At 36.5% G+C, this 22,846-nt stretch overlaps 1 protein-coding gene across 1 annotated transcript in view; it reads right to left on the bottom strand.

Annotated features, from left to right (window-relative positions):
* The window catches only part of RNF150 (ring finger protein 150), a 225,044-nt gene that overhangs the window by 81,586 nt on the left and 120,612 nt on the right, over nt 1-22,846 (bottom strand). Inside the window, exon 2 of the mRNA XM_010978921.3 lies at nt 3,748-3,998. Within this exon, the coding sequence (XP_010977223.3) occupies nt 3,748-3,998 (251 nt within the window). The remainder of the gene's footprint in view (nt 1-3,747; nt 3,999-22,846) is intronic.

Here is a 22,846-nt window from a genome sequence, read left to right as displayed (position 1 = left end):
ATCTGAACAAAACAATACAGCACACATTAGAGGATTAGGATGTGCTGGAAATTCAGGATGGTTCAATATTAGGAAATCCATTCATTTAAACCACTCCTGTTAATAGGTCAAAAGAGAAAAGCCAGACTATAGCTGCTAAAAAGGCATTTGTTATAATTAAAAATACATTCTTGATTAAAACTCTGAACAAAAAAGGACTTTACATTACATGTTAAAAATATAGCTCAACCTAGGAGGCTACATGGAGAACGAATAAAATAATGGAGACATGATAAAAATAACCCATTAAATTCAGACTGTTCCCATTCAATCGTGAATGAAGGGTAGTATGATCGCTGCTGCCACTGTTACTTTAATTGAGTTTGGAGGCACAAGTCAGTGAAATTAGACAACAGGAAAAAAAAATAGGAGGTTTAAAATCTGAAAGAAGTAAACTATCAATGACTGTGCATATTATTAGTGTCATCCTGATAAGCAATCACAAATATTACAGCGTAGTGGTTAAGAGCATACACTCTAAAGCCTTGATGTTGGTTCAATTGCTGGCACTATTCGTAACTAGCTGTGTGACCTTGGCAAGTTATTTAACCTCTCTGTTTCCTCCTCTGTAAAACAGAGACAATAAAATTACCTACTGTAAGGTAATTAAGAGGATTAAGTATGTAAATATATAGAGAGTCCTTACAACACACCTGTATATAATATATACTATATAATATTACTGCTATTAATAAGATAATTTTAAATGATAATAAATTATAAATATACAAATTATTAAATTATAATAATATAAAAATAAACATAAAACCCAAAAGCCTTCTTATATGAAAAAGGAGATTCCATTTATAATAGCAACACAATGACCTAGGAATAAACATAAAAATACTGTGCAAGATTAAATAAGGACATTTAAAAACGCTATTAGGGAATAAAAGGAAGAGCTGAATAAAGGGGAAACATATACTGTATTTGAAAAGGAAGATTCAGTATCATAAGATTATAAACTCCTTCTAAATTATTCTATAAATTAGAAAACTAGTTAAAAGTGATTCTAAATTCATATAAAGAAAAACATGAAAAAAAGTAAAGATAGAGCAATAAAAGATGATGAGCACGAACAGATATGAGACATATTATGGTGCTAAAATATTCAGAGAAGTGTGGTACTGGAATCTGAATAGACAGATTAAAGCTACATTTTAGAGAGCACAGGAATAGAACCAAATACATATGGGTCTCTAATACATGCTAAATGAGGGTTCTGCATATGAAAGGGAAAAGATTAATTATTCAATAAATACCAGTTACAAAAACTGGTAGGCAATCTGAAAAAAAAAAAGTGTTAGCTCTGTACTTTATTCTCTACTCTGAAATAAATTCTCGGTAGATTAAAGTTTTAACCATAAACATGAAATTTAAAAAGTAGTGGATGAAAGCATGAGAGACTGTTTTTCTATAGTCTTGGCCTATAGAAGCTCTTATTATATAAAACTTGGGAGCTATAAAAAATTGATAAATTCAGTTATGTAAAACTCCAAAAGTTCTGCCTGGCAAAAAGCACCAACGATAAATCAAAGACAATGACAAGTTGGAAGGAAAATAAATTGAATATATAGGATTCACATAAAAAGGGTTAACTGATTTGACTAGTAAAGAGCTTATTTACAAAACAGAAACAGACTCACAGACTGTAGAAAACAAACTTATGGTTACAAGGAGTGGGAGGGGGTGGGAAGGGATAAAACGGGAGTTTGAGATTTGCAGATACTAACTACTGTATATAAAATAGATAAACACGTTCATACTGTATAGCACAGGGAACTATATGCAATATCTTGTGATAACTTATGGTGAAAAAGAATATGAAAACGAATATATGTATGTTCATGTATGACTGAAGCACTGTGCTGTACACCAGAAATTGACACAACACTGTAAACTGACTATCCTTCAATAAAAAATACATATATACCAAAAAAAGAGCTTATACACATCAATAAAATGTGACCAACAACTCAACTGAGGTGGTCTAATAATATAAGCAGATAATTCATAGGAAAACATTAACTTTTTCTACATTACTTGAAGAGATGATGAATGTTCCTTTTGATAAGAAAAACATGATACCATTTTTAACATTAAATCACATACAATATAAAGGTGTAACATTCATTTGGTGGGGATGTGGGGAAACTGTGTGTTTGTTATTAGCATACTGTCTGTATTAGTACAAGCAGTATTAAATTAATATACTAATAGACAAATGTTTATATTAGTGTAAACAGTATTACTATATTGTTACTTAATGTATAAATTGGTTCAACCTTTTGGGCAGACAATCTGCCAGTATCTATTGCAGTTTAAAATACACATCCCATTGCCCTAGCTATAAAACTGCCAAAATATACCATACAGATATATTTACAAATGTGCTTAGTGTCACATGTACATGCTTGTGTGTGTATGTTTTGTTTTGTTTTGTTTTCTGATAAAAGAAAACATGTCCATCAACAGAAGCTGGCTGAATAACTGTGGTCTATGCAGAAAATAAAACTTTATACAGGCATACCTCGTTTTACTGTGCTTTGCGGATGTGGGATTTTTACAGATTGAAAGTTTGTGGCAATCCTGCATCGAGCAAGTCTATTGTGTCATTTTTCCAACATCATTTGCTCACTTCCTGTCTCTGTGTCACATTTCAGTAATTCTTACAATACCTTTAACTTTTTCATTATTACTATATTTGTCATGGTGATATGTGATCAGTGATTGTTGATGTTATTACTGCAAAAGATTACACTTCGCTGAAAGCTCAGATAATGGTTAGCATTTTTTAGTAATATTTTAAAATTAAGGTATGTACATTTTTTTAGGCATAACGCTATTGCACACTTAACAGACTACGTATAGTGTAATGTAACTTTTATATGCACTGGGACACCAAAAACTTCCTGTTCACTTGCTTTATTGAGGTATTTGCTTCATTGTGGTGGTCTGGAACCAAACCTGCAATATCTCCAAGGTCTACCTGTACAGTCCTGAGAAATGAGAAAGCACCTTGCACTGAGTGTTGATAAGAGTTAATCTCCAAGAAGAAGTAAGAAATAACAGTACAGAGTTACGTGTGCTATCATTTTATCATGTGTTTAAACACAGACACAGACACAGACACACACACACACACACACACATGTATGTGTTTGTAAGCCCATAAAATACCCCTGGAAAAGAAGACATTCGAGGGGGAGGCACTACATCACTGGGGGACAGACATGGGAAGGCAGTTACTTTTCACTATACACTATTTCATACCTTTTGCATTTTATACTATGTGTATGTGTTGTCTCTTCCAAACTTCATTGCTTTTTAAAATACCTTTTATTTTTTGTCTCCTTCTGTTCACAAGGAGGAAACCCGGCTCTTTCCAAATTAGGTTGATGCTATTAGCATGATCTCAGCTCCCTTCCACTATCTCCCTTTATTTTGTGCCTAAACAAATAAATAATTACCTAAAAAATGAGCATCAGGAATGTGGGACAAAGCACCACCATTCTAGAGAACCATGCTAGCAACACATCAAAAGATGTGTATTTGGAAAAGATCTGAAAAACTATATAGTAAATGTTAACTGGGTTCATCTTGAGTGGGGCCTTGGTATTTTCTGTGATTTCTGAAGTTTACACGATAATATGTCTTACTTCTGTAATGAGTTTTATGTCTTTTCTTTTTAAACTTTTTGCTGCTCACCTGGTTCCTGTCCCTGGCATTTGCATATCGAAACCTCTGGATATAATAGAAGACCAGCCACGCGAGGGAAATGATCATCAGGACGATGAAGGAGATGGAGACGAACACGACGGAGGTGCGGCTGACGTATTTCTGCAGGTTCCTGGTTCCGATGGTGATGTACATCGTCACGGTGATGTTTCGTTCCAGCAGGCTTACTATCTCCTTCCCTTTGGGCTCAGGAATCATGATTGCCACGATGTCTTCTACACCTGTTGTCAGAGGGGCAACAAGGGTCAGAGGATGAGAGAAAGGGAGAAAATCATAATAAAATGTCTGCACAAGGTGACATGCACCAAATAATGACACATCTTTTGATGACTGATTCTATGCCAGACCACATAGCCAGTCTACTTCTCAGATCTAATAGCCAGAAAAGGAGTCGAACTTCCTCTTTCTTCAGTTACCTTGGGATACTGCTGTCTTGTATATGAGAAAAGAACCTAAAACAAATGTATGACTTTGGTACCAGCAAGGTCATGATCATGCCACTTTCTAGCTCTCTAAGGTGCTGCTGACCCTGGTCTAGTAAAGGTGGACCCTCCCCAACCAGCCCAGTTTACAGCTCTACGTTGCATTTCACAGATCCCTCTGTAGAGAGGCAAAGGCACTCAGTACCCCACGGCAAAGGATAAAATGCCCTATTTTATGCCATCTGTCTTTCCCCCTCACAGATACTAGGAATACTCAATTACAGATTTCTATTAATCATTCCCAAGGCAGTTTCTCCTACAAATGAGTACTAAAAACCACTCCAAAGTAGGTTTTTTTTTTTAAATTAAGGTACGGTTGATTTACAATATTATACTCGTTTCAGGTGTACAGCATAGTGATTCAGCATTTTTACAGATTATACTCCACTATGAGTTAGTACAAGATGATGAGTATAATTCCCTGTGCTGTACAATATATCCTTGTTGCTTATCTATTTTATACAAAGTAGTTTATACTTGTTAATCTCATACTCTTAATTTGCCCTTCCCCCTCTTCCCTCTCCCCGTTGGTAACCACACATTTGTTTTCTGTATCTGTGAGTCTGTTTCTGCCAAAGAAGTCTTCTTAATGAGCTCTAAGACGACTTGCCAACATAAAATAATGGTTTCAGAAGTATCTTCTGCTTATTTTACCTAATTCAGTGTAAATAGCTTGTATCCTCATGCCAAGCAAAGGGAAGATGGAGACATGGAGACAGTATGGATAATTCCAGGACGGTTTTATCTCCGCTCTCAAATATTCTCACTACAAAGCCCCTGTTCTTGGACAGTTTGAGGCAAAAGTGGCACCTTTCTTGGGTCTGAGTTATCTGGGTCATTGTCCCTGTTCTTCACGACACTGTGAGGCACAGCCTTTTGGTGAGGAGTTCCAGTTCCTCCACAAGGGGTCTTTAGTAAGGATATGATATCAGCTCCAAATGAGCCAACTTGACATGCCATTGTGGCTGATTAGGCTATAAGCCACTAGGACACTTCTCAGAGATCACTCCAATTCAAACGCACGCCTGCAATGTTCTTCATGGGCCCCACTTCCACACGAAAACATCCTACTACTTGGGGTCACTACAAATTAGAGTGCAAATTTGCAATTAGGATGTTGTAGATTCTGGACAAAATTAAACACCTCTTTAGCTGCTTAAAGCTGGCCTTACTCCCATGCTGAGTCAGTCAGCAAGATGGAACTACCAGATTATATTTTTTCAAGGTGTTGCAAGTCTCTCAGAAGCTCCTTAGGGTTTTCACTTGAACTTGACGTCTTATGTGGGTTTTCCATCCTAAATTCTTTGATGGTATTTCACTTACATTGAACAAATACTTTAAAAACTAACTAGATACAAAGTTGTCTGTGTACGTGCCATCAATTATATGATTTTAAAAATTCCTTAAACCTTTGCACTGGCCCAACTATAAAATCACAAAGCTACACAGTGTTTACACTTGGCTGTTATTTCTGGGAATTAATGAAACTGATGGCTTAGATTTCAACTGTGCAGAATTTACCGACAATTCTGATGCTTCTTCTCTTGTCGTGTTTACTTTGGCTAATGGCTACATGTGGGCTGAGGTTTTCTGAGGAATTAAGGCTGCTGGCAGGCTTTGTCTCTACATGATCTTCTTTGTATACTGGACTAATATGGCCTGGTGAGCCTCCTTCCAGTGCTCTAGCCATTTTATAGATATTTAGGTAGTGGTAGAATCTTAAGTTTTCACTTCATTCTTTTGTGTTTATATTTTTAAAGCATATCTATTCAAGGCTGCAGAATGAGGTTTTGTTTTGTTTTGTTTTGTTTGTTTTGTTTTGTTTGTTTTTCTTTTTCTGAGCATAAGCTCTTGGGGTTATTAATAAGCCTTAGGAAGCTCTTCTCCACCAAAGATGGCAAAAATACTCACCTAAAATTGCTTTTTGAAAACTTAAATGTAGTTTCACTGTTCACATTTAAAGCTTGAACAATCTGAATGTGATTCAATAACCACACAACCTTTATTGAGCTCTTACAGAGTGACGGGCAGAGAAGAGAGAGAGAGAGGATGCAATTTATTTTTCCCCAGATTACTCAGACAGATTGGGGTCTACTTTTGGATTCTGTTTGATTGTAAAGTTGACCTATCTTTTGCTGACCCTATTAATATCAGTTTCAGTTGGGTAGCTTTGAACATATTTACTATTTGGCAGCCTAATTTTTTCTTCACTAATATCCCCCCTACAATATGCCTATTAACTACTGATATTAGGAGACCATAGACTCTAACGGTGAAGAATTGGGCTCTGGCACTGGACAGTTTTTTTTTAAACCCCAACTTAGCATTTTAAAAATAGGCAACCAAATTTTGGATCTCCACAAAGTTTTAAATTACCCATCACCCATTTTCAGGGACATGAGGAAACATTTTCTCCTCCTTCAGGGTAAAGTATAATTAGCTATTTTAAAGCAGTTATTTTAAACTTAAACACCGAGTAGCAGTATGCTACCTGCATTGGTCATCCCACTATTGAGCTGCATGATATATGACGTCTGCTTGAAAAGACAGTGAAAATGGAAACGGGGCAGTTCTCTTCATCTGGACTTCCACCTCATTCATCTTCAATATTCATGATGAATTTCTAGGACTGATGATAGTAAAAAATTAGGTGGGATTCTGGGATAGTTCTCCATGCTCTTTGGGCTATGTGTTGTGTGCATGGTTAAAAAAAAAGAGAGAGACTGCAGATATCCATTTACTCCAATAGAAATAGTCATCAAGAATTTATGTATTTAGGGTGTCCAAAAATGGTACAAAGTGAAGTGGATTTGGACGAATTATCTGACCAGTCGGATCAATGCACAAAATCTAGGACAAAATGCTGCTATAGGGTCTAATCTGTTCAAATGAGACACGTGCACCGATGTGAGTCATCAGACAATTCTCTGATCTTTGCTTCATTTTGCAATGTGCAGCCAGCGTCAGAGAGAAGCCGGCAGATCCCTCCCAGGTGGACTGCAGTGTAATTGCTTCTGAGGGTGTGTGTGAGGGAGGGAAGGCGAAGGAGCAGGGATGAGAAGAGGGGATGAAGAGGGGGGAAGGAGTGCTGAAAGGCTTGCTGGGTATCTCCTCAGAGCTAAGTGCTGCCCCGAGTATCTAATCTATGACACACAGGCGGCCCTGAGACTCGGGGATGAGAAGTTAATAAACAGCACATTTTGTATGGATAAACTCTACAAAGAGATCCTGCCATTTGGGCAATTCTGTTTACTTTGACGCCGAGTCACTGTAAAATAGAGTGCCTCTTTTTGCAAAATGATGTCAGCCTACCATCTATTTTCCTCCCAAAGGCACGTTCTGCTTCTGAGTGATCGCTGCTATGTAATTATCGTGTATTCTGGAAAAGCTCTTCAGCCCTGTGAGGAATGTGTGACCAGGACACACATGACCTGGCGACCAGATAAGCAGCAGGAGCATCCTGTGGTTTTAGTGCTTCCTCTTCCTGGGAGAGAGCTCAGTTGCCATTATTTAACTTGGCATATGCAGATCAGTAAGGAATCAGAACAAAAGCTCAGAAAGCCAAAGAATGTTGAAAAACCTGGAAATTCCTTAGTTATGAATTCAAAACCAGGTTGTTTGAACACTGCATTAGTAGAACGTTTGGAAAACCAGCAAAGTGTCAACATTTTATGGAGTTGGCAGCCCCGTTGCTCCCCATGCATCTTGGACGGAGATGATATCCCTCCCAAGCGCATGTGAGCAAAAATCCTTTTTCAAGTCCTTGCATCCTCTCTCTCCCAGAATCCATCCTTTCTTTAGTTTCACGGATGGCCATTTAGAATTTAGTCAATACTAAAAGAAACCTGCAGTTTCCATTTGTAGATATTTCATACTTATAAATCTAATATCTACTTTTTTAAGAGTTAGCTCCTGATTATCATCTTTTCTCAAGTGAGAAAATGTATGTGAAATGACTGAAAAAAGCTGCAAAGAACCATAGGAATGTAAGGTATTACCACTTTCTGCATGAATTTAAACATTATTTTTAATAAACACAGATGCCAAAATTCCAAATAAAGCACTCACAAATAGATTTCAATGATAAAGTAAAAAGTCTTCATGACCCAGGGGATTTATTCCAGGAAGGTGAGGGTTACTTAACATTGGAAAATGTGTTAATGCATTTCAGTGCATTAACACATTCAGGGAATAAAGCCTGTGAGTATCTTGTGTCGCTAGCTGTCCACTAACATCTGCTCTCTTGCACTTCCTTGGTGTCAGTGTTTCAGATGGACACAGACTGTTGAGGGAGAAGCATTCCTTGTCATCAGCCTCCCTTGCAGCTAGTTGTGGCTATGCAATGAGTATCTGTCACTGAGATGTGAGTGGAGATGACGTGTGCTACTCCAAGGTCTCATCCATGAAAGGGTAAGTGCACCCCAGAAGCTGTCTCCCCTTCTCTCTGACTTCACTTGGAGAAATGTAGAGCAGCTGGTGTCTTAGAGAAGGAAGCCGTGTGTTGACAATGGCACCCACTGCTGATTTCTTATTAAGAGGAATATACGGAAATGTACTTAATGGGATATAAAGGATCTTCCAGGAATAGTATATTGAATGGAAGAAACAGCATTAGACATTTCCAGCTCAAGTCATGAATCAGGCCAGGAAGAGCTAATACTGAAAGCAGAAGTGGTATCTGGTGTGAAGAGACACAGGAATGGGAGGGGTAAGTCTTTGAAAGGAAGGGAGCAAACTGTCATTATTTGGGGGATCCCATGACCACCTAAAAAACCAAGATAATTTAGCTATTAAAATTAGAAGAATGTGCAGAAAAACACAAGACTCAGGATCAACATATAAAAATGAAAAGCTTCCTATACACCAGTAATGCCTAACAGAATAGGTAATGGAAAAAGTGATCTCTACACAGAGCAGCAGAAGTCATAAATATCTAAGGATAGACCTAATAAACACTAGCCCTATGTGAAGAAAACTATACAGTAACGTTTCTCTATAAGACATTGAAAATTTCTAAGAAGCAGATTTCATTTCAACCAAAGGATTATTCAGTACTATGTATTTAGTTTCCAAATATATGTGATTGTTAAAGTTATCCATTTGTAATCATTATTATCTTGTTATTGTTGCATTATGGTCAAGGAACATGGTCTCTTGATATTGATCCTTAATCATCTAATTTATTTTTTAGGGTAAATATTCCATTTATATTCAGAAACGCTGTATTCAAAAACATGATTTTGTTGTGCAGACATGTCTCATTGATTATGCTTATTCAGTATAGTTAGACCTCCCACATCTCTGCTTATCTATGTCTGCTTGACCGTCTCAAAAGGGTGTGTCAAATGTCTCATACAACTAATGCTGTTTTCTCTCTGAAGTTCTGTCAGTTGCTGCTATGTTTTGAGTTTGTACAGTTAGCTGCATGTATGTTCATGATAGTTATATCTGCTTAGTTATGTTGCTGTGGAGAGGTCTGATGCCACTTCTGATTTTTGTTTTTTGGGAGTGATCTGCTCTTCTTTGTAACCTTTTAGAGTTATATTTGAGATTAGTCTCTGATAGTCTTAAATATCACTGGTCTATTTATGAGTATTTATCAGTTAGTTTGGTGGCACATAAACACTTTCAACTAGAGCCATTTCATTCTTTCTTTAATTCTGAAACATTTGTCTTCATACTTTATTGAAATATTTCCTCCTATATTTTTTCTTTCCTGTGATACGTATTATCCTATTGGTGGCACTTATTTTTCTATTTGTCATGGTTTTTAAAAAAAAATACTTTCCCCCTCTCATTTAAAAAACGTTTTATTTTGAAATAATTATAAGCTAATAAGTGGCAAAAATAGTCCACAGAGGTCCCATGCACCCATCTCCTGGCTCTCTCCAATGGTGGCATCTTACATATTACAGTGCAGTATCAATACAAGAGATTGACTGGCACAATACAATTAACTAGATTATAGGACTTACTCTGACTTCACTAGTTTTGGCATGTGTAGATTTTAAAAATGTCTTTGTGTAAAATTCCATGACATTTTATTACATGTATAGGGTCATATAACTATGATCACAATTAAAATATTGAAATATTCTATCACCACAAAGGAAATTCCTCCTCCTCGCTTTCCCCTTCTCTAACCCCTGATGTCTACTTATCTATCTCCATCTACATACACTTTTATCATTTCTACAATGTTGTATAAATGGAATCATCCAGTATGTAATACTTAGAGACTGGCTTTTTTTCATTCAGTATAACACCCCTAACATCTATCTAGGCTGCAGGGTTGCATGTATCAGTAATTCATTCCTTTTCATTGCTGTGTAGTATTCTATGATATAGAATATGGTGCACCAGAGTTTATTTACCCATTGATGGACATACGGGTTATTTCCAGTTTTTGGTTATTAAGAATAAAGCTGTTATAAACATTAGTGTGGAAGTTTTTGCATGAATACAGGCTTCCATTTTTCTGGGATGAATGCCAAGATGTGCAATTGTTACACTATATGATAACTGCATGTTTGGTTTTCAAAAGAAATTGCCAAGGGGGGGAGGGTATAGCTCAAGTGGTAGAGTGCATGCTTAGCATGCACGAGGTCCTGGGTTCAATTCCCAGTACCTCCTCCAAATATAAATAAATGAATAAATCTAACTATCTCCCCCTCATTAAAAAAAAAAAAAAAAAGAAAAAGAACAAAAAAATGAAATTGCCAAACTGTTTTCCAGGGTGGCTATATTACTGTACATTGCCATCAGCAATATGTGTGAATAATCCAGTTTCTCAGCATCCTTGCCAGCATTTGGAGTGATCACTGTTTTTTATTTTAGCCATTATAACAGATGTATAATGATATTTCATTGTGTCTTTTATAATTTCTCTTTGTCCATTCTAGCTGACTTGTGGAAAAGTTTTTCAGACTAATCTTCCAGCTCACAAATTTGTCTTTATCTATATCCATTCTGTGTTTTATCCTATTTGTTGTGTTCTTTAATATTTAAACTATTGTATTTTTCATGCTAAATGTTTCCTATCAGTCCTTCTCCTTCTTGCCTGTGAGCGGTGGAATCAGCTACTGTGCCTAGTCATATTTTCTGGGGAACAACCAAGGCAGGGGCCCTTGTTTTGTTCTTCCAGAAGATTAAGGAGAAATATGAATAAACTCAGATGACCCCAAGCACCACAGGACAGCCAGTGACTCCTTCCACTGAGGGAAGTTCTGCAGTATTACGGATTGCCTGACCTCCTCTCAGATGGCCCCATCCCATTCACCTGAGGCCCTGCTTAAGTTCAGCCCTCTTAAGTCATGGGTTATCTTCCAGATCCTTACAGCTATACTGCTCTGTGCATCATTGAGTCCAACCCAATTTCCTACCCATGTCCTGCTCCTCAAACCCTTCCTTTCTGACTCTCAGAAATTTAAGTCTCTGGTCATCAAATTCTCTGGTAGCTTCCATCTCTTCTTGGAATTATGCCTTCACTCCCTTGATCCTTGACCTTCCTGTTTTGATTGATCTGGCTGCCCTGTGAAGACACCACTTTCTCTGCACCATGATTAAGGGGCAAGTATTTTAATTCATTTTTATTAAACCACACTCCACATACCTCAGGGCCAGAAGATGGTTTGGTGTCTCTGCCCCATATCACTACTTCTCAACCTTGCCTCCAAGCCCCATCTCAACCTCCTTCAAAAACCACTTATCTTTTGAGAGTCTCTCCACTTGGGTTTATTTATTTATTTAATTTTTTTCCCTTTCTTACTTTTTTTTTTTAATGGAAGCACTGAGGATTGAACCCAGGAGCTTGTGCATGCTAACCATGCAGCTCTCCCACTGAGCTGTACTGCACACTCCTTCACCTGGATTTATAACCTTCTCTCTCCTCTCCCTGCCTTATCTACATATTTCCTGTTAATTTCTTTTATCACCCTCTGTGGCTCCTAAGAGTCACCTCCTTGGACTGGAAATTTTAGTATTCATGTGGATAACCCACTCGATACTCCGGCCTGTGGGTTGTTTGTTCCCTTCTTCTCCAAAGACCCTCCTTTTCTTCCAGTCCTTCCCAGACACACATCCCCACTGCCTTACCCTGGACCTTGTCACTCCTAGAAACTTGCACTACCTCTGAAATCCCAGTTTCAAAGATGTCACGTTTCTAATGCCACCTCTCTTCCTCAGGCTCTCTTTGCTCAGGTACCTTCCCACTCATGAATGCCCTCTGCTTTCTTACTATCCATCAGCCGCCTCCTGGCTTCACTGCTGTCCTTACCCAGCCTAGATCACAAGGTCCACAGTTAAGAGAACTCCTCTAAAAATACTCTTAGCCCCCTTGCTCTTCTCTCTCTTGTGCCCTATAAAATTCACTCTTTCTGTGCCTCCACTTCCTCATGGGAACACTGTGAAGGGAAAAATCCCACAGGCCATCTGTTCTCCCTTTACATTTATGATCCTTTTCCTCAAAAGAACACCTCCTGCTCTCCTTCCTCTTCCCTAAGCCCTCATGTCCACTTACCTGTTCTCCATCTCTGTAATTTTGTCATTTCCAGAATGTTATATAAATGGAATCACCTAGTATATAACCCTCTGAGGTTGGCTTTTGGCTTTTTTCACGCAGCATAATGTAGAACACCTGCTCTACCCTCTTCCGGACCTGCCTTCCCTTTGTCCAAATGATGACCTCACCTCTTTACATCTCTCCGGAAACCTCCTATGTGCCCCTTCTCACCCACATTCTCTGGGAGTGATCTTACTGTAGAATCACTTGAGGAAAAATACCCATCAGAGGGAACTAACCTGTCCTATTATTACACGAGGTGATTCACAGTGAAGAATTTAGCACAGGGCCTGCCATAGAAAAACCACAATATACGTGTTCAGGTTTTGTTAGCATTATTATTGTTTTACCACTGCCGAATATATCCTAAAACCCACGTATCTTTCCTGAAACCCATTCATTACTCCACTTTTTGAGGATGAGAAGGATGGTGTCTAGAATACAGTCTTCGTCTGGACAGTAAAAATAGTTAGCAATAAAAATAAATTCATAGTAGGACTACTTTAGGAGTGTGGAAATTTATCATTCGGGAACCAAACTGATAACCTGCAGTGTAAACCAATTGACATGACTTCTCCAGAAGACCTCTAAGTTCAAAATATTAAAGTTTCATCTGAGTTGTTGGATAAAAATTGGTAATCTGTGCTCCCCCAATGCTTTGCTGACAACTTGAAATATGTCCAATGCTGGGTGTACAGCTAAAGTGCACCTTATTTATTTATTTTTAGGAAGCTAAAATCATACTTTATTAATATATCTTGGCCATATGGACCAGGTGCTTTTTTTTCAAACTGAGTGAAACGTTCTTTAAGATTCTTTAAATTCTATGGACCTTTAAAATTTTTGAAAGTGTCACACATAAAATTTCGTATCATCTCACAATAACCCTTTCTTCCCCCCTACCCTTATATTACCCTTCCCTCCTTCCCTCTCCCCACTGGTAATCGATATTTTGTTCTCTATATCTGTGAGCCTGCTTCTTTTTGTTTTATCCTAAAGTCACTTTAATTATGCACCAGATCCCTCAAGTGGAGATTTGTCATTATACTCGGAGGCAGACACTCAGCAACAACTAACTTTTATGAGGTCAAAAAATCTTTAAAGGAGATGCTAACAATAGACAACTTTATTTTCCTTGGAAAAGCTCTAGTAATTTAATTAACTCACTGATGTCAGTTCTTCATCTATGCTTGAGATGATCAATGAATCACACTTCTTGAAAAATTCGTATTTTTTCCTAATTTAGAAGTGTGTTGAATTTTCCATGAATTTGTGATAACTGTAGGGGGAGTGATGAATATAAAATAAGGTAATTCACTTATAGCCCCACCTGTAAGCATTTTCTTAGAACATACTCAGTGCATCAGATTCAAAAATAACTTACTTATAGTTTCTGTGAGAATTTGAAATGGTTAAAAATGATACAGAGTTCAGGCTGACATAAAACAAATCACAGAATACTAAATTAATTTTTATGATTACAGTTTTTTATGGAGAAAATAATCATGCTTAAAGAACCTTCTGCTTACATATAAGATATTTTAAGTTCTAACTTTAGTTTGGACAAAAAACATTATACATGTAAGTCTCACCAAGGAGCAGGATAATGGAATCACAGGATGGGAGATTCTAAGAAAGCAAACCTCTCCAGCGTTTTCTCTTCCTAATAATCTAATAAATGAAATGAAATAGCAGAATCATTTACCATAGATTCCAACTGGGTGACCTTGGAAGAGTTACTAAATTTTTAAGCTTTTAGTTCATTATCTCCAAAACTCTAATAGGAAACGTACCTAATCCAAAGGGTTGAGTGAGGATTAAATGAGATAATGCATATAAAGAACCCAGGGCATAGTAAGTGCTCAATAAATATTAAGGGTTACTATTATCACTGACACCATCTATTAAATAATTATTTAAAACATTCCAGACAGTGTAAAACTTGCATTTAGACCAAAGGAGATAGGTAGGGGTGGAAAGGAGCACACCAACCTTGGCTTCCACTGGGGCCCAGAAACAAATGATGAACTTCTCGACAACCTAGGTGTTGAATATTACAAGGACCCCTCCAAAAAGCTAGGGACCACGGGGCTCATGTTGAGCAAATTACCATTTTTGCAACATGAAAGGATGAACTTTCTATCTCACACTGGTCAATGAAAGAAAACTCTGAGGTATTTAAATGAAAAATTAATCTTCAAAGGGAAAAATGAATGTAACTGGGTTAGCAATTAATGGCCCAACTCATGTTGCTCTCTTAAGGTAGTGAAAAATAAAAATTGTATAATGTTTACTTTGAAACAGTTGCATAACCAAAGCAATGGATTTGTGTTTTGTTTTGCTTTGAACTGCTGGGAAAAAATCACATCAGTTATTCCCCACTAGACTGTTTTTAACAATGCACAGCAAGATCTTAAAATTACAATTAAAAATGATCATAATATCTTGGATCTAATGAACTTCTAGATGTTTATTTTCTGTACTATTTGCATAGAATAGGGAAATATACATGAATCATATCTTTTCATATTTTTTTCTTATTTGTTTGGTAGAAATGACCCAGAATTCCCAATTCATTGCACAATTATTAAATGCCTCATTACTTTACTTGATTCATTGCTAGTTTCTTTTTAGTATTCTCCAAAGTTGCTTTCAGTAGTCTTTGAAAACTAGAAGTGAGAATCCCATTTATAAAAAGTTCAGATTGGAAAATCCCTTTCTTAATAAGAGCAATTAAAGTTTACTTCTTTGGTTTCTAGCTAGGAGTCCCCACATAGCTTTCCCTGTGGTAAGATGACATGGACTATGAATTCAACAAATGACATTAAGGTCAGCTGAAAGACCAACTATTAATGTATTGAAAAAACAGCAAAAAGTGATAGAACTTGATGATATACCTTGGTGGATAGTAAACAGCTTCTCAAGGATCAGAGCCCAAATTCCAAAGTGAAAAACACTGTGTATCCTTTGGCTGAACCCATAAATTCTAACAACATTGGTATGAAATGCTTTTAGACTAATATGTAAGTGAATCACGTTTATAAGGCTCCTTGGTATTTATGCTCCATCAGTAGATCTCAGTGAAGGGGGAACTGTATGCCTTTTATCAGGATCTGAGGTCTAGGAAGGGGAGAGAAGTTGAGACATATGCATTCCAAAAAAGCTCCAAAGATCTGAAATACACCTTTCTTGTTCTTTGTTCAGTGCACTCCTCACCATAAGTCAAAGGGTGTCCATAGCAGATGCTGTCCCTACCCACCCAGCCCACACCACTTCTGTATACACTGTCCTGACTTTCAACTGCCGGCACCTGGCCTTCTGTTGCATAAATGTCTTTCCCAAACCACTATAATTACTTGGACTGTGTGTAGGTAAGGAGGAATTACCACCACCAGAGAGCAGTCCTGAACTAATGACTAAAGAACTGGTACATAAATACCTCAGCTCCCTCCTCCCTGTGCTGGTAGATCTATGGCACATTTCTACACCATTTCCCAGAGCTCCCCAGTGGGATTAAATTTCAGTGACTCACAGTGGTAACCTGCTTAATAACACACACTTTATTGGCTTCTTTCCTTCCCTGCCACATTTCTCTATCCCCCAACTGATGTTTCCTGGAATCACCTCTCAAATAAATGGCTTGTACTTGAATCCTTGCCTTAGGTCTGCTTCTGGGAAAACTCAAACTAAGTCTGTGCCAAAATTATTTATCTTCTAGTTTCTTTCTTTATAGTTCTCTGAAATCCTAAATAGTGTAGCTATATTGGCTTGTACTTTATAACATATACTGCTTCATGTATATCACTCTTTAATATGTTTACAAATAGAAAAAAAAGAAAAGCAAAAACATGAACTCCTCCCTACTTATTTTCTAACTGAAAAAAAAAAAAAAGGAAGAATCATTTACCAGAAATAGCTTTTTCAGAACTTCTTATGCCAACTTGCCCTGAAGATAGTTGTGGTTGCATAGAGCTACTGAAAACCACCATTCAAACCACCTATCTGAAGGGAAAGTCAAGCATCCTTCTCTCCCATCTCTACTATTATGGGAGAAGGATAGTCTTTGGATACTGAGCATTCACTGAGATATTGAACATATGAGTCATTCGGTAAGGCTTGCTGTGTAACATGGTAACCACTAGCCATATGTTGCTATTGAGTAATTGAAATGTAGCTAGTATGGCTGAGGTACTGAATTTTTAATTTTAGTTAATTTAAATTTTAATTTGAAACCATTACTCAGTTCAATTATTGGAAAATTCCTAAGTATGTTCAAGACAATTTGTGTATTAGAATCTACTTTTTTCAAGTGTAAGTTTTATAAAATCTAAATACAGATCAAGTATGTCTGATGAAATTTAACACCCAAATTGGGATATGCTGAAATGTAGAATACCCACTGGAATTTTAAGAACTAGTGTGAAAAATATCATTAGCAATTATTAATATTTGATATTAATAATGAGGTACTTATACTTTAATTAGTATTAAAATTATAATATTTTGGATTTACTGGGTAACATAAAATATATTAATTTTATTTCTCTTGTTTCTCTTTTTCTTTTTTTAAATGTGACTGCTAGAAAGTTAAGTTACATATGTGGCTCACATTATTTTTCTGTTGGACAGCACTGTTCAGTCACTTTATTCACAGCTTTTATTTGCTAGTCTAGTGGGTAAAATCACTGCTATATAAAAAGATTAAGACAAAAAAATAACATTCCCTTTTCTTAAGTAGTTGACACTTTAAAAGGAATGTCACAAGTCTGGTAATAATATTGAAGCCAAATCTAAAAGCAAAATAAAAAGTAAAGTCATATATAACTTTGTCATGGAAAGTAGCTGTTTTCTTAGATGAACAGATTATGGATATTAAACTAAATTACAGAAAGTGATTTAAGAAACAATGTTATCCTCTTTAAAGGCCTACAAAGCTTGCTCTGCCTGAACAATTAAATAAATGTTCTGCCAACATCAGCTTCCTAGACTCAAATGGAATAAAATAACCAGGCAATAAAGTCCTAGATAGAAGGAGCCTCACCAGCTGCCTTGGCATTATCTTCTTTATTTTACAGATAAGGGAAATATGGTCTAACCAGGTTACGTCACTTTTTAAAGGTTAGAAGTGATTTTGTTCTTTCTCAAAGAAAAAGAAAAACATTAATTCTCAAATATAGTTTATGTTCTTATCAGTAAAACACTTTCCGTCATCCAAAGCTCATAAGAATAAACCAGTGGTTCTCAGATGGACCAACTCCTCTTGATATTTCCCCTCATATTTCCTTCCATATTTCTAACTATGTTTCTACTAATATTTCTTGGATTAACAATTTTGGACACTTTCTGTTCACATCCAGCCATGGTAGATGACTTAACTCACAGTGACTCTACCACCCCCACGTCCCCACCTAAGCCCTCATTGGATAATCAACAGTACTCAATGAAAATACTGTTCCTTGTCAAGCAGGTGGTCTATTACAATTATGTACCTTCTGAATTTTTCCTGAACTTAGTAATTGCATCACTCTTCCATTTGCCTGGCTTTCTGTGTTTCACTGTTCCCTTCTCCCCCCACATGCTACGATCTCTGTCACATGCTTACTGATAACATTTTCTATACTCTTCAAACGCATTACTTCCACTTGTCTTTTAGACTATGAAAATTCCCTCCTGGAACTCTCTGTCCTCCTGCTCCAGAATGGCCTGAATGCTTTAAAGATATGCAGAGATTATCAGGGATTTATCTTACCTAGCAATTTAATGATAGGAAAATTTTACTTTTCACTTTTACTTTAAAGTCAACTTTAAAACTGTCTCTTATTTGTATTTTTCAGACATAAGTTAAGTAACAGCAAAACAGTACTGCCACCACCACAAACAACCCAACACTCTACACACTGAAAATACTGATTGCTAGTTTTCATGAATATGTACAATGGAAAAGTGTGCCCTTATTTTAAGCATTTTGGTTGCTCCTCCAGCAATCAGTACCACAAGCCATAGAGCTTTAGCCTTATTGCTGCCCAGACTTGGCTGTTTCCAAGGTGGCCCGAAGGTCTGGAGTACACAGATGCTACTGTCAGCGATGCTTCCAGGGTTGCTTTGTGTTTAACTGCTAACTATCTAGCTCATCATTGTTGGAAAAGAGGATTGAGAGGCTTTTATGCCAAGTTTATGTGGTTCTAGTTGGAATTTCAAGACAGGGCTTTATTATTATGGTGGTGGTGGTGGCATCTGGTTCTAGCTTATTCAATCTCATCCAGAGACAGTGCCACTGAGGAGAGTCCTGATGCGGACAGACTTATGGAAAACTGTCATAGAATCACAGAACTCTTAACTTTGGGGAGTTACCTAGAGGCCACCTGCCAACTCCAACCTCCATATTTTGCAGAAGAGAAAACTGAGGTCTAGAAGCTTACCTAAGACAAAAAAGGAGGCTGGTGGCAGCTTCTAAGTAGGCTTTAAGAGCATTAAGATGAAAGGAACTGACTGCTAACAGATAAATTATGATCTTACAGATGGATGTTCTCATTTTGTATAAGCTAAGCTTCCTGGAAGAAGCAAAATCATTTAAATATTCATATCAAAAACTCTAACTTTTTTAAAACATTTTTTATTGATTTATAATCATTTTACAATGTTGTGTCAAATTCCAGTGTTCAGCACAATTTTTCAGTCATACATGAACATATACACACTCATTGTCACCTTTTTTTCTCTGTGAGCTACCATAAGATTTTGTGTATATTTCCCTGTGCTATACAGTATAATCTTGTTTATCTATTCTACAATTTTGAAATCCCAGTCTATCCCTTCCCACCCTCCACCCCCCTGGCAACCACAAGTCTGTATTCTGTGTCTATGAGTCTATTTCTGTCCTGTATTTACGCTGTTTTGTTTGTTTGTTTGTTTTTGTTTTTTAGATTCCACATATGAGCGATCTCATATGATATTTTTCTCTCTCTTTCTGGCTTACTTCACTTAGAATGACATATAGACCAATGGAACAGAATAGAGAGCCCAGAAATGAACCCACAAACTTTTGGTCAACTAATCTTCAACAAAGGAGGCAAGAATATACAATGGAATAAAGACAGTCTCCTCAGCAAATGGTGTTGGGAAAACTGGAGAGCAGCATGTAAAACAATGAAGCTAGAATACTCCCTTACACCATATACAAAAATCAAAATGGATCAAAAACTTAAACATAAGACAAGATACAATAAACCTCCTAGAGGAAAACATAGGCAAAACATTATCTCACATACATCTCAAAAATTTTCTCCTAGAAGAAATAAAAGCAAGAATAAACAAATGGGACCTAATGAAACTTACAAGCTTCTGCACAGCAAAGGAAACCAGAAGTAAAACAAAAAGTTAACTTACGGAATGGGAAAAAATTTTTGCAAATGAAACCGACAAAGGCTTGATCTCCAGAATGTATAAGCAGCTCGTATGACTTAGTAAGAAAAAATAAACAACCCAATCCAAAAATGGGCAGAAGACCTAAACAAGCAATTCTCCAAGGAAGACATACAAATGATCAAAAGGCACATGAAAAAATGCTCAATATCACTAATTATCAGAGAAATGCAAATCAAAACTACAATGATGTATCACCTCACACCAGTCAGAACGGCCGTCATTCAAAAATCCACAAATGACAAATGCTGGAGAGGTGTGGAGAAAGGGGAACCCTCCTACACTGCTGGTGGGAATGCAGTTTGGTGCAGCCACTATGGAAAACAGTGTGGAGATTCCTCAAAAGACTAGGAATAGACTTACCGTATGACCCAGGAATCCCACTCCTGGGCTTGTATCCAGAAGGAACCCTACTTCAGGATGACACCTGCACCCCAATGTTCATAGCAGCACTATTTACAATAGCCAAAACATGGAAACAGCCTAAATGTCCATCAACAGGTGACTGGATAAAGAAGAAGTGCTATATTTATACAATGGAATACTACTCAGCCATAAAAACCGACAACATAATGCCATTTGTAGCAACAAAAATTCTAACTCTTGAGCATTTATCCTGTAATACTAACAACTAAATGTGTAAATTGAAGCACGAAATCACAATCTTTCTATCTTGTTGTTGTTTTTTTCCTAACCCACATGAAACACAAATCTTGAGGACTATTATTTATTACTTATTATTTATTTTATATATTACTTATATATTATTTATTACATATTACTTTGGAGATGACAATAGTTGAAGCAAAGTATAGGTGAATGCTGATGGTCAGGCTGAGTCTAGAAAGACCCAGCCAGTCATAGGTTACCAAACAAAGAAATTAAGAGCATTTCACTTCTCATTCAGAGAGCGCCTCACCAAAATCATTAGACATAGAACTGAATTCACTGACTAATTCGTATAGACAGTAGCCAAAAAAGAAAAAAAAAAGTCAAGAACTAATGAAAGAAAAATGAAAAAGGATCTTTTTCTTTCTTTTGGATCTGTTCTTTAAACTTCTATTTGGATTTTCCAAATTACAGCTAGATTATTCTAGACAGCACTCCTAATGCACGGCGATGTCAGCATTTATAAAAGTCATTAGCTTACACATGCCCACAGACTGCATCCTAAACAGTAAGGAGTCAAAGGCCTCTTCTGACACCATCACAGGCTTTCCATGTGCTGCCTTCACAGTCAATGCAGAGTGTGCATTGTTTGGAGCTAATTGTTTCCCTTGCTTATTCTAGATATAAACTTGTTTTCTCTTTTGTAAACAACTCTGAAGTGAAACAAAATGATAGCTTTCTTCACCACATTAACAAATTTTATTTGGGAAATCATTTGCAAATATTAATTTCTGGAGCCTCAAAACCACTCTAAAAGATTACAGCTGTAAAACTTCATTTCCTCACTAAAAACACACCAGTCTGAATGTCAAGACTTCAACCTTCAAGAAGATTCTAACTAAAGCAAAAGATAGTTACATATTTGAGTTGCTAAGCAACCGATAAAGCATCTTTCCAAATCTGATGCTAATAAATATATTCTAAGTGAAATTTAAGAACAATAATTTATCTGGGAATAATATTAAGTAAAGGATAAATTTAGAGAGCAAAGAAAAGCATGTTTGATTTTTTTCCCAGGTGTAATGATAAAATAATTATACCAAATGTGGAAAGCCTGGAATCATGCTAATATTCTCATCATCAGATAGTCCAAATCTTAGTGGGGTCAATTTAAGAACTAAAATTCTTAAAATTCTTAAATAATGAAAAACATCTTCTGTAGAGAGAGGGAGGGGGAAGGGGCAAGATGGGGGGCAGATTAAAAGATACAAACTGCTATGTATAAAACAGATAAGGAACAAGGATATATTGTACAGCAAAAGGGAATATAGCCATTATTTTGTAATAACTTTAAATGGAGTATAATCTATAAAAATAGGAAATCACTAAGCTTTATACCTCAAACTAATATAATATTATAAATCAACTATACTTCAATAAAAAATAAAATAAAATTTAAAAACAAAGACCTAAGAAAGACATTCATTGGAGAAAAATTTATGAAAGTTAAAAACTGGAAACAAATGAAATGCTTAAAAACAGAAGAATGGATAAATCATTTGTGGACTATCCACACCATGAAATATCAGCAGCAATAAAAATAAATGAACTACCGATTTTTTTCATCAAAAGATGAGTTTCACAAACAAAATGTGAATGGAGATAATGCTTTTTTTGGTAGTGGTTGTTACTTTTTCCAGCTTTACTGGGGTATAATTAACAAATAAAAATTGTGTATATTTTAAAAACACACAAAAAATGAAAAAAAGCAAAATGTCTTCTGAAAATACATACAATAGTGTAAACCTGGTTTGTCCCTAGGAGGAAGGGATTGTATTGATAATACCAAAAATTCTTCAAATTCTTAGATTCTTTGCCAGAAAAGAATGTGCATAAAATAAATAAGCAACAAGGATACATTGTATAGCCCTGGGAAACATAGTCATTATTTTATAATAACTTGAAATGGAGTATCAGCTACGAAAATACTGAATCA

This window comes from Camelus dromedarius, chromosome 1 (assembly GCF_036321535.1).
Source record: "Camelus dromedarius isolate mCamDro1 chromosome 1, mCamDro1.pat, whole genome shotgun sequence".
NCBI lineage: Eukaryota > Metazoa > Chordata > Mammalia > Artiodactyla > Camelidae > Camelus > Camelus dromedarius.
The sequence above is the reverse complement of the archived record's forward strand: the minus strand, read 5'-3'. Positions and strand labels throughout refer to the sequence as shown.